Source organism: Perca flavescens, chromosome 22 (genome assembly GCF_004354835.1).
Source record: "Perca flavescens isolate YP-PL-M2 chromosome 22, PFLA_1.0, whole genome shotgun sequence".
NCBI lineage: Eukaryota > Metazoa > Chordata > Actinopteri > Perciformes > Percidae > Perca > Perca flavescens.
Genome location: NC_041352.1, coordinates 18318738 through 18336518, shown reverse-complemented (window position 1 = coordinate 18336518; position 17781 = coordinate 18318738). Strand labels below are relative to the sequence as shown.

At 40.0% G+C, this 17781-nt stretch overlaps 1 protein-coding gene across 1 annotated transcript; it reads right to left on the bottom strand.

Annotated features, from left to right (window-relative positions):
• Positions 1–11416: 11416 nt before the first annotated feature.
• Positions 11417–12777, bottom strand: sox32 (SRY-box transcription factor 32). Its single transcript, XM_028569808.1, has 2 exons — positions 12372–12777; positions 11417–12084 (listed from the first exon to the last, which is right to left on the bottom strand). The coding sequence occupies exons 1-2, from the start codon at positions 12676–12678 to the stop codon at positions 11417–11419; spliced, it is 975 nt and encodes a 324-aa protein (XP_028425609.1). The 5' UTR covers positions 12679–12777.
• Positions 12778–17781: the final 5004 nt, after the last annotated feature.

Below are 17781 nucleotides of genomic sequence, written 5' to 3'. Positions count from 1 at the left end.
TAAGGACAGGAACCGTTTAAATTTTCGGGCTTGTAAAGGGAACATGACAACATGGATCACACATAAAGTACAAAAGACATGTTTCTTAACTGATTTCATATTTCAGTGGTTGTTTTTGACAGAGTCAGAGAGTCTGGCCTCTACTTGCCCTCTGAGGTCTTTATTAGAGGTCTATTACTGTAAAGCTGCTATCAGCTATTGGGGAGGGGGTCTCCCTGGCTGCCACTAAGCAGTAAATAAATATGAGCCTATTGTATTCTTGTAGGCTCACTGTCCTTGCTCTACCATGCTGAGTAAACGCTCACATACAATGGGAGGCTGGACTGCCTTGTCATTCCTGATCCCCCCAGATTGCTCTTCCAGGTCCTCTGCCTGGGAAAGTGGCAGCCGAAGAACGGGGAAGCAATGAAAACAAAGGGTATCTGAGAGAACGTTTTATTGCGTTGCGTCCTAAGAAATAAGGCTGATCTGATGACTGATTTGATAAAAAATCCTGAACGTATTCTTGTTGTTGGCAGAGTTGGTAAAGTAACCAAGTACATATACAGTTGTGAGCTATACTTGTAATTGGTTTTATTTCAATTTTCTGACACTTTATTCTTCAACTACACTACATTTCTGCGTAGTAATTAGTGTATTGACTCTAGAAGGTCTTTTTTTCTTAAATCAAGTGCGATGACATAATTTCAAGGGTTTCATGAATTTTCCAGGATAAGGTGTCATTTTGTCCAAGGATTTTAAAGCACCACTTATTCTTCTTCTTCCAAGGTTGTAATAAATTGATTTCTATAGGAAATTATCTGACTTGACTGGTAGATTTTTCACCCATCATCCTAAGAAATAAAGATTCAGGACTAGAGTAAGTAATTAATAATTATAAGATTCATTTCTTCAAGTGAAAAACCATATGATCGTTGATTAGTTAAAATTAACCAGCTACAACGCTAAAAGTCTGTTTACAGATGAATTCACAGGTAATAAATAAGCTAATAATAGATCATATTAGAAGACTTTAACTTTGGATAGCTCAGGGAATTATGGTGATAATACTTGTTTACATATGTGGTTGAAGTAAGACTACCGGTATGTTACTCATGAAAGAAGAAATAATATTATAATATATAATAATATTTCTCTTTCAAATGAAGAGTTGAACTCATGAGAAATTAAACCCATGTTACGCACCTGTTCTCAATTTATACACTCAGGGCTTTTGCCCCTAGTGCCTTACTTGGTCTGGTTAGCTTGTGTTAGTCAACTTAATGGGTTGCTAGATATTGCTAACAGGCATTGCTGGCTCAGTTTCTCCACAGGAAGAGTGCTGACAGGGCTGCATAAAGTTTCTTGCATGGAAGCAGAAGCGAGGCCCCAAGTGAGGAGGGGTGTGCAGCTTCGCTCCCTTGGGACAGCATTATTCAGGCCTGCTCCTGCCCCCACGAGCATCATGGGCTTTAGGCTGCCAATACCAGGCACAGGCAGGCGCTGCCGTCCTGTAATCACCGATGACATACATGAAGTAGTTTTCCAGATCGGTTTTCCTGTCCTTCCAGCTGCGAGTGGGGCAAACAGCACAGGAAGAATAACACAAGTTGCAGCCAGGCTCAGGGAATGTGGCCTTAACAAACACAGCATTAAAAGTTAAAAGGCACATTGCTCTCCTCCTGAGAGCCTCTGAGCGAGGGAAGTGAGGCTACGTCCTGAGAGAAGGTCCAACCTTCCTCAACACCCACACAGACTCAACAATAACCTGCCAATCAAACCAAATACTCCTGCAAGGGCCTCAGATCAAGACCACGTTTCTGACATGTTATCTTGTATGTATTTTGACTTATTTTTACCTCAGCAGCTTCTGGGTGTTGAATCAGCTTTTTCCTGCTAATCTTAATATCTGCAAAGAAACCCTTCACCACCAATAACATAGTAAGGAACCTGTGTAGACTTTGCAATCATTCCCAAATGTTTATATGGGTTAACTCTTTTATGTTAATTAGTTTGAAGCAGGTGTTAAGGAGTGAAGATGCTTGATTTTATATTTGGAGAAAAAAAGTATGCTGTTTAAAACTTATTTTACCCCTAAAATGGACTTAATTCGCACTGGTCTGACTGGAACTCACCTGGACCGGTTTTATGATGTCATTTTAACTTAACTTACTAAAGGAAACTTTGACCGGAGCCCTGCTACCTGCAACCTTATCATCACTCCACTGCTTCCCATCCTTTTTTTTAACATTGTGACACTTTTAAACAAAGCTTGTGACTCACTTGTGAGGCTTTGTCACCAGTTTCATACTTTTACTGGCTGTGAACAATTGAACCGAACAGATTTAGATAGATAGATAGATAGATAGATAGATAGATAGATAGATAGATAGATAGATAGATAGATAGATAGATAGATAGATGGATGCTTTATTCATCCCGAAGGAAATTTTAGGCATCCAGTAGCACAACAAACACACATAAACACATATATCTCACATTCATAAAAATCACTCACACAAATTTAAAGAGTTAAAGGTGCTATGGTAGACAGAATGGTGGTAGTGCAAAAGAGAACAGTGCAGGGATTGAACAGTGCAATAGCTTATTATTATTAGATTTATTTTACTTGTTTTATTTTAATATTTTTAAGTGGTCTGAGGAGGACATTGTTCTTGTTGTTCAAAAGAAAAAGAAAAAGCACAGATTGTCAATTCGAGAAAGAGAAAAATTGGTTCCCCATCGTGACCCCTCAGATAAATCTCAGGACCATGTGAAGGCCGTCTGACCGTGAAGACAAGATGTTAAATTCTGGCTTTTTTCTTTACTGAAACCTTCATATCAGAGCATTATAACCAAAGTGATTTACAGCAGCAGCTTAGCACACAATGCCTCAGGTGCCACCAGCTTGCTGCATGCACACAGTCTGCTACCTGCTGAGGGGCCTGGTGAGCTGTTAGGATTTAACCCCGCTAAGTCAATCAGCTGAGGTGTTAAAGACGCCACGTCAACACAAACTAACAGGTGCACACTGACAAGGCTGAGGGGATGGATCGACTGTAACTTCTCCACAGTGCCACTGGTCATTGTATGGAAATGTTTTGTAGTTCTAAATATGCACATGCACTCATTACATGTAAATTTGAAATAACTGCATAAAGCGTATGTTTTCGCTAGAATAATGAGCATATTCTTATATCAACCCTTCAGTACATGTAAACACACAAATGCACAATTGAACTTAATATGAAAAACCATGTCAGACAGAAACAGCGTTTTTTATCAAGTAATAATATAATCATTCAGTCCGTAAAATCAGAGGTCACTGGATGGATATCAGAAGCTGCTTTAGTCTACTTCTGTCTGAAGGACAGATTGTTTCAATACATTTTTAATTTTGAGTAGTAAAACTGCCACTGTTTTAAATTGTATCTATATGTGCTCTGTGAGAACAGAAAGCTTGACAGACGTACAGCAACAATAGCTAACTGTCAACTGATATGTCAAAAATGTAAATGAGTGAGAAGGAAACATTAAAGTTCAATTCCTGGTTGCAGTACTGTTTTTTTATTCCAGTTAGAAGGGAGTAGTTAAAAGTCAAATAACGAGGAAATGCACTTTGACAGAACATTCAAATATGATTCACGTTCTGAAATAGCGTTGATAGGTGCATAGACTATCTCATATCACACATCACACTCACACACACACACACACACACACACACACACACACACACACACACACACCCACCCACCCACACACACACACACACACACACACACACACACACACACACACGAGTGGTATCAATCTTCTCATCAATAAACTGTCTGCAAGAAAGCATTTCTTTACAAGTCAACAAATGTGGTTTATAAAAACTTTTGGATGCTTGCATCTATATAGTTGCATTTAGTTTTTTTTGTATTTGCATATGGTATTTACACACACACACACACACACACACACACACACACACACACACACACACACACACACACACACACACACACACACACACACACACACACACACACACACACATACAGACTGCAGATAAACTCGTGGACATACTCGCAGACTGAGTCATAAAGCACCAGAGGACACTGAGGAAGAAAATGTGTCGTTATTTCCACACAAAATAATGTGGTAGGAATGACTCTTAACAACACGCCACATTACATTCTGATGAAGGTATTTCATGTTAAAATACCTCCATGTTTTTGTTTATCAAAACAAATTTTAGAATTAGAAAATGTACAATTTATACACATACACATCATAATATATTTAAAGATATGTATATATAAAACAGCCCAGACACAAAAAACACTTCCATCCAGTTTGAGGATTGTGTTTGTGTTAATCATCCCCTGAGTGTTTGTTGACAGGCGTTAGCGTCTTTGCTGAGAGACTCTGATAGAGTATTGTATCTGCCCAGCAGGCCACGGGGACACACCCCACTGCTCTATTCTCTGCAGTGTGTCTGTGGGACCCTGTTACAGTAATCATCTGTCTGTCTGCCGGTTACCAACTGTCTGTCTCTTGGCTGGAAAAACTGGCTGAGGTCACGATAACCACAAACAAGTTGCTCTTTGTGACTTTCTGCACAACAAAAAGAAACCTCATCCTTCTCATATAAGGCTTTATGACTGCAAAAGAAATACATGTATTATTACTACAGTTTAGTTCACCCAGATTAATATCCAGCCATAAAGATGTTTTGGTTTTATGTGGACTGGTTTTAAGATTTTTCTGCTGTTTATGGTGAAATGTGAAAAAGTGTCCAACATCCATCCATCCATCCATCTTCATCCGCTTATCCGGTGTCGGGTCGCGGGGGGAGCAGCTCTAGCAGGGGACCCCAAACTTCCCTTTCCCGAGCAACATTAACCAGCTCCGACTGGGGGATCCCGAGGCGTTCCCAGGCCAGGTTGGAGATATAATCCCTCCACCTAGTGGAGCTTGTACCCTGGATCTCGTTCTTTCGGTCATGACCCAGCCTTCATGACCATAGGTGAGGGTAGGAACGAAAACTGACCGGTAGATCGAGAGCTTTGCCTTCTGGCTCAGCTCTCTTTTCGTCACAACGGTGCGATAGATTGAATCCAATACCGCACCCGCTGCGCCGATTCTCCGACCAATCTCCCGCTCCATTGTCCCCTCACTCGCGAACAAAACCCCAAGGTACTTGAACTCCTTCACTTGGGGTAAGGACTCATTCCCTACCTGGAGAAGGCATTCCATCGGTTTCCTGCTGAGAACCCTGGCCTCCGATGAGCTTATAACGCTAGTCGTCGGGGCATGGATAAAGTAAAGAAATTGCTATTTCTCTACCACTAACAAGGCTCAAAATAGCACCACACTTCCATGGTAGCATAATGCAGGTCCCTACATGTAGTGTAGTGTACAGACAGTATGTTAAAAAGATAGTTTAGAAAGACAGTACCGTTCACGTATACAGGCGGGCGCCATCTTGGGAAAACAACCAGTCGAACCACGAATGCCGTGCAACGTGCATTCAGTTCAGCTCACGTTGCACGCCGTTCGTCGTTTGACTTTTTACTTTATCCGTGCCCCAACAACTAACGTTAAAAGGTAATGAGCGGTTTGCAATAAAACTGGTCACATTAGATTAGCATGAAAACAAATCCCAGAGAACGATGAACTCGGTACACATGTGTTATTAACCCCTAGGTCAGTATGACACATACCTTTGGTGCAGGAGATCTGGGTTCAATTCCCACTGCAATACATCAACCAATGTGTCCCTGAGCAAGACACTTAACCCATAGTTGCTCCAGTGGCGTGCGACCTCTGATATATATATAGCAATTATAAGTTGCTTTGGATAAAGCGCCAGCTAAAATGACATGTGAAGTATATGTATAAGATCTGAAGTAACACAAGATGCAATCATGTGAGACATACAGGTGAAAATCTGCTGAAACTCCATTGCAGGAATGGCCTGATGAGGTTAAAGTAATCTGATAGGCCCAATTAGTGCTTGATTAGAGGTTGAGCAGACTGGCACAATGAAGTGATCAGACAGATTCAACCAGAAATTCCTGTTCTTATGAGAAAATGGGAACTTCTGGAGGGTTGTTTTATGGTATTACATTTTCCAGTTGTAAACAATGAAAGCTTCTCTTTACTTTAATATTTCTTTAGCATAAGAAGCTGTTGAGTATCTCACTTCAGGGCTCTTCCTGTTTGAGTTTCCTCAGATGTCCCTTCAGATTAATACTCGGATGAGCATTACCTGCAGACAGCAGAAACCATTGATGGACTTCATGCACAGCCTGGTCTCACAGAATTCCGTGAAATGATCATAAACTGCTATAAGGGCATTATGTGGTGGTAGCACGGAATGTGTGAAAATTCTGTGTGGCCACCACAAAAAACAATGCCAAAGTAAAGTCAATGAGAAGATGACTTAGCATTAAGAGCGACAACGCTAGCGATTAGTATGAAAGCCCGAAAATACGCGTAGGGAGGTTGGTTGGGGTGGTGGATGGATGAAACAACAGGACTTTCACCCAGGAAACCAGGAATCGTGTCCCACGTGTCACAATTCCTAAACCTGACCGTCCAGTTGTTCTTTTCCTAAACCCAACCTGTCCGCTGAATACGGCCGTCCCGTTCTTCTTTCCCTAAACGCAACTCGTTGTTGTCCCACCCACTACCTTTTCCTTAACTTAAGGGGCCGTGTTAATTTCACGGAATTCTTCCGTGGGCCTATAACAGAATTTTCGGTAATTCCGTGAAAATGCCACAGATTTTTTGTTAAGGGGCCATATTCATTTCACGGAATTCTGTGAGATCAGGTTGTTATGCAGGAGGTAAGACGAGAAAACCCTAATTATGGCTCTCAAAATCTCAAGAATGGTACAGGTAAGTGAGCTCAAATCTATTTTAAGGTTTAATATAAACTCCAGCTATTTGGCCAGTCAATATTAGACATACAGAGTTGGCATATTTACATATTTAATCTCTAACGAGGAAAGCATTTTATGGTTGAGGAATCTGAATTACAGCATGTTTGACATGTTGAGATTCCTCACATTCTTCACCGGCGATAAGCTCAAACATGCCTCTGTGATAGTATTTAGTGATGATGCAGACATCCAATGTGATGAAGAAAGCTTGCCACATGATGCTGGAGCGATGCAGGATTAGTCACACTATTCTTTGGTACTGTTACGTATGTACCTTTAGTTTTTTTTTTCCCCAGTAATTCCATAAATTACTAGAGACAAAATACTTTATTGAAGAAAACTGCCGATTTTCATTCCTTCTTTTTTACCTTATGTAAAAATTGGTATGCTATACGATCTATATTTTTTCCTTAAATAAACTATTGAGTAGTGTCAAGTCACTCAAATTGTTCAAACTGTAAAGATGAAAAAGTTTGTAATTTCTGTATTGGTGATTGACACTAGTGTTTTTACTCTCAGTGTGTTCTGAGTGACAGTGTGTGTTATCTCAGTGAGGCTTGTGCATAGTGTTTGGCTGCACTGAGCCTGTTTTGCAGGTGATGTGAACTGTTTAGCTCAGGTGACTGTTGGTAGTGCAGACTGTAGTTTGAGTTTTGCACATGTGACTCCAGTTGTGCCCACTGTTGTTTAGCAATCGGAAAAAACTGTAAGAAGAAACCCATTTTATTTATGAACAGCTTATATTTGTGTTGCACTTGACAACCTAAAAGACTATCAAAAAAAGGATATCTTGATGTATTTCGAAGGTTTAAACACCACCTGAATTATATGTTTACACTTAAAGAAGGAAATATTTACGACCATTTTTTTCCAGTTTAACCTCCTCCACATTCACTTTCAGTTGTTTTATATGATTTAATAAACCATAAATATTTACAATTGTTAAAACACAGCCTTGTAAATATTTGAAAAAGATATCTGATTTGTCCAGCTGCCATTTCCATCACTGTTTATTGTTGATGATATTTTCACCTGAACCACTGATATCATTCCGTTGTTTTTCCTTCAGGAAGTTCCTGCAACTGGTCATTAATTGTTGCTGAGGGGCCGACGTTTGAGAAAAACAAGATGAACTAACAACTTTCAGTTCAAGTTACTTAAAAGGGGGGAAACAAGGACTGATTGCACATTAACAATATTTCCATATGATCGTGTGTATTCCATGTTATAATTTTGCATCGCAGCACATTTCCGCATTTCACATTGCAATGTGTTTTGTAATATTATCATGGGAATTGAACTGACGTCAGAATTCTTCCGCTTATTTCAGGTGCCGTTGGATTGCAGTGGGTCTTCACTTTCCTAATCAGCTCTTCTGCTCCCTCCTCCAAGTTAAGGTCATCCTTCCCTGAGCCGTCCATTTCCTCCCAACAACCTCCAGATCTGATTTCCATCACTGACTCATTTCCAAATGCTGCTGCCGGCTCTCTTCTTCCCTGTTTGGTGGAGCATGTTTTAAGTTGTGATATTTTGTTGAGAAATTAGTTGACTCAACCTGACAGAGCTGTCTCTGGCAATTGGTTGAAGTGAGTTCGGCCCAAAACAATCCCCAGGGTGCACTGCTGTTTCCTTTCATAAGGTTAAAGGTGCACTATGAGTTCCTGCATGACGTCACTTCTGTTGATGTTCCAAGTAAATACCAAACAAAACAGAGCAAGCTCGCCCCTCCCCTGATGTTTCTGTAACTGTCAATGACCAACTGACTAACTGTCGCTAACCCCCCACCCCCTCCCCCAACCATCTTGTCGATGATTGGCCGGAATGTGGTTTGTTGTATTTTGGTGCACAGCCTGTGCCCCTAGTGTTTGTTTGACGTTTACGACCCCTGGGTTGTCTCCTGAGACCGGGCTTTTTCACAGTGAAACCATACAGGAACTCATAGTGCACCTTTAACAGCAGTTAATTTGCTCTTTGCATGGTGGAGTTTTGATTTAGTTTTTAGAGGCTTTACTGAACAAAATGACGTAAATGCATAATGCCAAATAAAGGATTGGGATGGCTTATGGCTTATCATACATTTTTCTAAAACATATTCAACCAATCATTAAAAATGTAAAGGTTATATTGTTAACAATATTTTACAAAAGCTAAATATTGCCATGGAAAATAAAGTTTTCTGATAATCAAAAGTTGTCAATACAATAACACAAATGTTATCGCATTATATAACTGTTGAAATTAATATATCAGTATCAGTTTTGGACAATACTGAGATTTAAAAAAAAGTAATTCATGAGGAAAATCCAGGGTGATACTTTTGTATTGTTTTTAAAAAAGACAGATTTAAGCACAATAACAGATGTGCATGGATACAAACCACTGGATATTGTGCAATTCTATGCCCACAGAGTGTGTCCCGATCAAAGCGTACAGGAAACACTCAGCAATTATTGGTGGAATAAAGAGGAGACATCACCTAAAAAACTGTTGAGAAGGTCTGATAGTTTTAAAACGATTGTCCTACATATCATCAGACTTTTTTGTTGTTTTTTAATGACCATTAGTTATTTTGTAGTCAGACACCGCCTACCAAGAGTCTGGGTCTGCCGAGGTTTCTCCCTAAAAGGGAGTTTTTTCTTGCCACTGTCGCAATAGCCACTGCTAATGCTTGCTCTTGAGGGAATTACTGTAATTGTTGGGGTTTTGGAATTTATAGAATGTGGTCTAGACCTACTCTATCTGTAAAGTGTCTCGAGATAACTTTTGTTATGATTTGATACTATAAATAAAATTGAATTGAATTGAATTGAATTTTCTCTTATATATTTGTTTTTGCAGGTTACAATCATTAAAAAGTCTCCAAACATCCCCCACAACCGCTTTATAATATACAACTGATCGGCACTTATGCAGGATTTATTTGTTTATTTCATATTTATGTTATATATAAAATTGGGTTTTAGTCATTGCTCTTGTCCATAAAAAGAGATGTGTAAATAAAAACATGTATTTTACTTTGCTTGAGACAAATGCAGATTTGGAATTCTAAATTGACTCAACCGATTGGTCTCATGGATATAAACCTGTGAGGTCAGTGGAACATTAAATGTGTGTGTTTTTTGTAAGTGTCCAAAGGAAGTAAGAAATGCCAAAAATATATGTCCCTTTGGTTTTTACTGTGTGGGCATTAACGGATTTCGTCCTTGCAGCACCTAACATGTTGGATGGCCTCAATCTCATATCTGTCCACGACTGAGTTCAACCTCGAGGCTCTGACACAGAAAACACAGGGCAGGGAAGTAAACATTTTCCTAAATGAGTAAACATTTGGCAGCCAGAGTCAATTGAGTTTGGAGATATGTCGATTTTCGGGCATATTTTTAGAGCCTTTGTGAAACGTTTTAAAATGAAACAGGAAGTTGGGAAGTTTATGCCCCTGGCGCCCACCCTGCTTCCCTCTCTGAGCCAAGAAAGACATGAGGATGGAGATAAAACAGTGTGTCAACAGTTTGGCTTCTGCCAAAGGGAGGGTAGTAGGGTAGTATGGCTCCAATTAAACTTTGTTTAATGTAACAGATATTTAAAATCATTTGCAGTCACTTAAAGCCCTCTGAGCCCTTGGGTATAACTCATGGTCTGCCTGGTTTTATTTTCTAAAAACACTTGTGAAACATCAACCCTGTTGTGCACAGTCAATCTATAAACATAATTTTTTCAGGACAAACTAGAATATTTGTGTTTCAGTGATGTCACTTGAATGTAAAAGCTATTTATTAGTTATTATTATTATTAAGTTGTGCGACCATATAAAGACAAATGAAAAAATGTGTATTGCTATCACACACACAGCAATGAGCATTTGTGATGTCTAAAACAGCAGTTGTCTTAGGAGTCATCATTATAATGAACATTATAACTTATGTTGTTGGCAAACTATTTACATGTCTTCAAAAAAGGTCCAGACTTAGGCCAATCCTCAAAAGAGTAATGCCATTTTTCTCTTTAGAAGGGTTTAGAACAGTTTAGTAGGCTATAGACAATATTTGGTCATATCTAACGATTCCTCTTGACTATATAGGATATTTGTTTCATGGGAAGTGTATGATCCAGTGTTTTTGAAGACTTGATCAGTCAGGGACCAAAAATCAGTAGTTTAGGTCTTTCCTGCATCTATTTTGACCCTTCTTTTTAAATATCTGTCTCAACTTTACGAAACTGTAATTCTAAATCACTGGAGTGGCCTTTTAACACGTGTATAAGAAAATAAATAGTTATTCTTTAATTGTTTTAGTCTGTCTTGCCTTTTTCTCATTTTTAAGATACTAATAAGGACATATAAATTGTAAGTTGAATTAATTATTTATTGATACATTGGAATTACATTGGAAGACAGTACAGTAGTCATTAAACTTCAAACAAAAGACACAATATACACTTTCAGCAGTCATTATCAGATGATACACTTACAATTTAAATAAATACACAATTGTTTTATAGTTTCATGACAGTGAGCGCCCCTCTCTGTGACTGCTCTGACAGCTGCTGGGATCCACTGACTCAGGCCTGTGAGTGCTCGGACCCAGGTATTGTTCAAACTCGCTGCGGTCCAGATCGTACAGCATGTCCTGCTGAACCTGTTCCAGGTAAAACTCCAGGGAGGGCCAAGCAGGGCTCAGCAGGCCCCCGTTAACCCTACTGCACTCCCCTTGATCCACATGGAGACCTACAGCGCTGGAGAAACCATACTGCATGTGCCTGTGCTGACTGCCATAATACGCCTGAGGCTCTGCAGGGTACGCAGGATGGTTTGGGTACACAGCAGGCTTATTTGAGAAAACATCTGCTGCTGCTGTGCCTGGAAAAACTGGACTGTTTGGGTAGCTGCTGCGCAAAGGGGTGAAGTTAGCTGTGAAAGCAGGTGTGCTCGGGTAGGGTTGCTGGTTCTGGAGCAGGTAGGTGAGGTTGTAAGGCACTGGGAACCCTGAGCTGCAGAGCGGGGAGTGAGAAACCTCTGCGCCCTGGGGTTTGGAGCTCTTCTTCAGCTGCCTCCTCCTGCGGGGCCGGTACTTGTAGTTGGGATAGTCGATGGTGTGCTGGACTCTCAGACGCTCTGCTTCATGCATGTATGGACGCTTCTCAACAAGCGACATGGCCTTCCAGGTTTTTCCTGCAGGAACACAGTGGGGTTAATGATCTAATTCTGAATACTCATTGGTTTAGAAAAATGGACTTCAATGTGAACCTTAATCAACATTTTATGCTACAAAGCTCATAATAGACCCATTTAAAGCAATAGTATAGTAATCTTCCCTACATGAGACATGTTCTAGGCCAAAGAACTACAAACATTAAACATTTCCATATTTTAGGAGAGGACACTTGAAGAGCTCCAATTGGCACTTAAACTTTAAAAATCACTTGGCTTATTAATAACATTTTTAATCAATTTATTACCGAGTATTTTGCTCAGATCCGTGTTCTCCAGGTCCGGGTTTAGCTGCGCCAGCCGCCTGCGCTCCTCTTTGGTCCAGATGATGAAGGCGTTCAGGGGCCTCCTGACTCTCTGTTGCATTGAGGCAGACTTGGCCTCCGGGCTGGTGCAGCTGGAGTCTGAGTTCACGGACAGCGGGCTGGAGGGCCCTGAACTCGGGGAGCGCACCTCGGTCAACTGCTCCCCGTCGACGGAACCCGAACCCTCGCTCTCGAACATGGCGCTCTTTGCGCAAAGTTGGAAAGCAGCGGTCTCGTGGCTGAAATGCATGTTTACAGATGGTGATGATGTTGTGGCTCTGCTGCAGGCCGCTGTCACTCTCCTGGTGATGCCGAGTGACGGATATATGTGGGCGCTCCGCCAATAGGAATCCAGGAGGAGTGGATTTAAGGTGTGAATTTCAGGTGTTTTCTCGGGTCAGTGATAGGCCCATCTGACGCCCCAATCAACGATCTCACGAAACTTCAGACGAAAAAGAAACGTGGGTATGCAATACACCTCAGTTTGGCTTTTAAACGCTATAATAAAAGGACACAATGTAATGCCCAGATTAAGCTAAAAAGGCCATAAACCAATCAGATTTACCCATTAAGAACGTTTTGAACCCAATGTGACAAAAAAACAACAACTTTTCCCTCTTTATAGTGACACAACCCTAGCCTGTTAAAGTATACAGGCTACGATATAGTATAGTAAAGTGGTGAAAATCAAAGTAGGGCTGAGTCTTATGAAGTTGAAAAATAGAATTATACTTTATATTTCTGTAAAAGGTGTGCATGGGTTTGTTTGATCCTTCTTAATTACCAATTAGTCAAATATATTTGACTGCTCTATATTCGTTCATGAAAAGCACCGTTCTTCTTGCGTTTTCATTTGAGAGAAAGTCTTAGAAAAATGTCCTTGATTTACTTAATAAAAGCATGTTAGGGAAATCAAATGACACCTTTGCCTATCGGAGAGAAATGGAATCTAATCAATAGGTCCTGAAAGGCAGATAGGTGAACATCAAAGTGTCCAAGAGGCAGGGCTGGTTACTAATTACATTTTGGCTCTCAGCTCTTATCGGCCATCCACTGTCTCTATCAAAGTACATTTTACACGACTGATACAAACATGATCAAGGCGTGTTTATTACACGATTACTGCGCACAAATATTTGCCCGACAGAATAACTGATAGGTGTGTCCAAAGAGGCGTGATGAGCTCACCTTTAGACATCAAACAGGAAAAATAGCAAATTTTTACTCTGTTACATTAAGCCGTTTGAAATCAAAGATGAGAATATGTATAATGAACTGCACCGACTGACTTTACCAAAGAAGCTTTGGGTAAGCCATTGGCAATCAAAGAGTGTATTGAAATCAGTTAAAACCCAGCAGAGATTCGGACTCACAGAAACTACAGCAGGATGGCTGACTGTTGTCTCTTTCAGACTATCATTTATACCATGTATCATTTAGGAATACAGTTATACCTGCAGCATTTATTTTGACATCTCAAAATGACATTTTGAAGAAAAAAAAACACAAAAACATTAAAAACGTTAAACTACCCTATAAATATTATAAAAAGTAGAATATAAGCTATAGGTAGCTCTTGAGTAGCCTACACATACACACTGGGGAATTATTCATGTAATAAGGTTTTAGTTCTAGGGAAATTTGAACAAATGCAATGCATAATTATCAGAATAAACACATTTCTGATCACTATAGAAACACTTAGCCTATTAATGGGACATAATGGCTTTATTAGGTGACACACAGCATAGCCTACAGATAAAGTATATACTGTCCAGTCACTATTGAGTACCAAAAAGTACAACCTGTTTCTACTGAAACAGCACTAACACGAATAGGACTGTTAGCCATACAATTAAGCAAAAATAAATAATGAAAACTTGTCTCCAGAAACTCTTAAGGCGTGTCGTGTGATCCCACTTTAATATAATAGGATGTCATTACAGGTGCTCGCTTCCTCTGTGTGGTTTCTATGAATATCTGTCTTTGGCTCTAACATTATACAGACAATAGACACCATTATGCTGACAGCGGCGACGTTAAATCTGCAATACACGGACTGACTGATACAGTATACCTGCACCTGCACTGCTTTGTCCCGGCAGACGAGTTACTTATGCGGCCTCTTTGAATTGTAAATACTGTGTATATTGGTTTAGAGCGGAGAGGGGTAAATACACAAGGAGAAGCAGGGCAAGTTTTGTCCTTTTTGCTGTAAGAAACTTGCAGGAAACATCTAAGTATGACACTTCATGTCATGTGGCATTGGCACAGTCAGTAACAGAAGTGATGAAGGTAACTGTGCTCCTCATCTCCCTTTTGACAACTGGACTTAAACAATTCTGTATCAGTCGAAAGTGATAATGTGGCATGTGGCCGTGAGGGGAAGATGGCAGGAAAAAAAAGTCTCAGGGAATCAATATAAGCCTGAGACATTTAGATTTTTAAGATAGGCTAGGTTATATTCCAAACAGAAATATTCATTTAAATAATATGTGGTTGTCTAACGTTTTTTTAGTGTTTGGTGGAGGGAAAGAAGGGCCTCGTTTCCTTCACAGGTTGTCAGAATTAGTTGAATCCACATCCGCGGTGTTAAACGCGACGCACGCTCCAGCGCGCTGTGAAAGCACTAATGGATTTAATCAATTAGCTTGAACGACGCAGCGTGAATACAATAACGTTAGTTTCGGCTGAGCTTCTCTGTGAAAAGAGTCAACTAAATATTAAACAATGTTTGGGATTAATATGTGGATTCAAAGTTTGAATATTAAACCTGTCATAAACGTTTTTTTGTACATTCATTTATCACCAGTACGTTTAAATAACATTATTTTGCTGTATTATATATATGTTTTTTTAAAGAATCCTTTATTTAAGCCCTTTTGATGAATCCTAATCTATAAAGTGACAGTAGGGTATCATTGCATTGTCTCATAGCCAAACAAGCAGAATGGGTACAATGCTTTCTGAATAGGGATTGTTCTGATCACAATGTGCCATTGTATTGGACAGAACCCATATATGGGACACTCCTCTCCTTCGTCACTTTGGATCAGTGGTGGCCAAGCTTGCACAGGTAGAGCTGAAGATCTGCAGGAGTACCTAACAACTCAGTAGGATTTACAAAGACCCTTGTGGATTCTTGGCAACTCTGGATGATGTTTGGGGATGAATATTGGCTGGATGTGGAGCACTCATCTGTAAATGAAAAGGATGGTTTGCTGTTATAGATGAGTCCACATTTTGAAGGCGTGGACTGGAGATTATTGTCAATGAAGATGCCACAACAGCTGCTGAACACTTGATTCTTCTCTCATGGATACTTGTGGACTTGAGAAAAACATGCATCCAAAGAAGAAATAGAAGAAAGCTACAGGAGTGTAAAGCAGGAGGCCTGTGTCTTGACCTCTGATAATGAAGCACTGTATTCCAAACTGTTCTCAGCCACTTCAGTGCCATCCCACCGACTTTCCTTACAGTGGCTCATTCATAAAGAGCTGCATTGTTTCATAGCTGGAAGGTGTGAAGAGGATAGAAGGACCATGATCTTCGCAGCGAGGGACTGTATTGCATTGTGTTGTATTGTATGGGCACAGCAGGCCAGCATCAAGATATACTGTCAAGACTCAGACACCATTCTATGCAGCGGCGTACTCCCACTCCCACCTCCACCTCCACTTCTTAATCACGTGTTTGAGTGGATTCAACACTGAGGTCCGGGGACCTGAGTGATAGCCTCCACACTCCCCCCATGTAAACAGCGCCCTGCCCTGCCCGGCCCGGCCCTACGTCAGCCCAGCTGAGAGGATTACATGCCCCCCTGGTGTAGACAGGTTTAATGTAGCCTTATTAGCAGAACACAATGATGCCCCCACCTCTGAGCAGAGATAACAGGCCGGGCTCAGCCAGACTTCAAACACAGACTCAAACCTACAAGCCCAGGTGGTGCAATGTGCAGGGTGCAAAGCCAAAAGAGCAACCTGAGTACTTTTGTTTGCACTTTTGCACTGGTTTATCCATCTGAAATAATCTAAGGGCGGAAATGATTAATTGATCGACCACAGATCAACATTTCCTGTTTCCGGTGTATTACAATGTGAAGATATGCTGTTTTTCTTTGTTTTAGATCATTGTCAACTATTAGTTGGATGTCACTTTTTGCACTTTGAACTTAAAAAAATAAAAATAAAACTCAAACATGGCATCTTCAAAAATGACAACTGAGAACATGACTGCAAAAAGGATAAGTAAAATAAGAATGTAAGATAAATAAATAGTGGGTAAATGATAAAAAAAAAGTCATAATAAATTCAACAGAAACAAGTTAAGAAAGAGTGTGAAAATATGACTTGTATAAGTGTGAGAAAGGGGATTATTTAAAATAAATCAATACCAATAAATCAAAGTAGTTTGAATGACTTTTGATTATTAATATATAATACATAATAGTTTCTGGCATTTTTTTAGACTAAACAATGAATTAGCTAATCTGACAAACTAATCAATGATGAAAATATGAATTAGTTGCAGTCCCGAACATTTTAAAATCCAATTAGAATTATTACTTTAGTCAATAAATTACTAACACTGTGCACTTACTCGCGGTATAGAGGCCCGAAGTTTGATAAATTCAAGAAAACATCGATCAAATCTTCAGTCTGGCTCTTGATCTGTACTCACACTGGTTTCTAATTGTATTGCATTTGTCTATCATTCAGACTGGCTAATGAGGCAAAGCTCCACTCGTGCTGAAATACAGCACTATTCTTTGTAAATTAGGAATTGTATTCCACTGATAAGAGTCTTATCTGAGGAATCTAATGAGTATTCCAGTTCTTGTATTATCCAGACAGCTCAGCTTTGGATGTTAATGGCTTCTTGCCACAGCAGGCCACTTATTACATCCCTGTTTTTGGAAACAAAGTTCCCCTACAGTATACGTGTGACCTTGATCCAACACAACCAGACACACACGTCTCTCCTCAGCAGACAGAAGAAAAGACGCCGGCATTTAGCTGTAATTAGCCCTAATTATTAAATGGAAGTAGACTGAGACCTGTGAGACACCATGAGATCTGTGTCTGTCTTTAAACGGCTCATTCAAGGCAGCAGATAACCAAAACAATCTGGCCTGCTCAACTCCAGCTGAATATTTAATTAAATAGTGTGAACTGGTGAGACTCAGACATTAGATTATTTGGAGCAGAGATACAATGCTTGCCCTAAAACAGACTAACAAACCTTTTTAGCCAAAGTGAATGGCTGATTTCTTAATTGTAATTGAGGGCGAACATGCTTGATTTGATTTCTTTATTGTTTTTATGCAGCCACACATAAGAGTTGATGTTTGTGC

Coding starts and splice junctions, on each gene's coding strand:
- sox32 (XM_028569808.1), bottom strand. CDS start 12,678: ATGCATTTCAGCCACGAGACCGCTGCTTTCCAACTTTGCGCAAAGAGC. Junction 12,085..12,371: donor GGATCTGAGCAAAATACTCG/GTAATAAATTGA, acceptor GTGTTCCTGCAG/GAAAAACCTGGAAGGCCATG.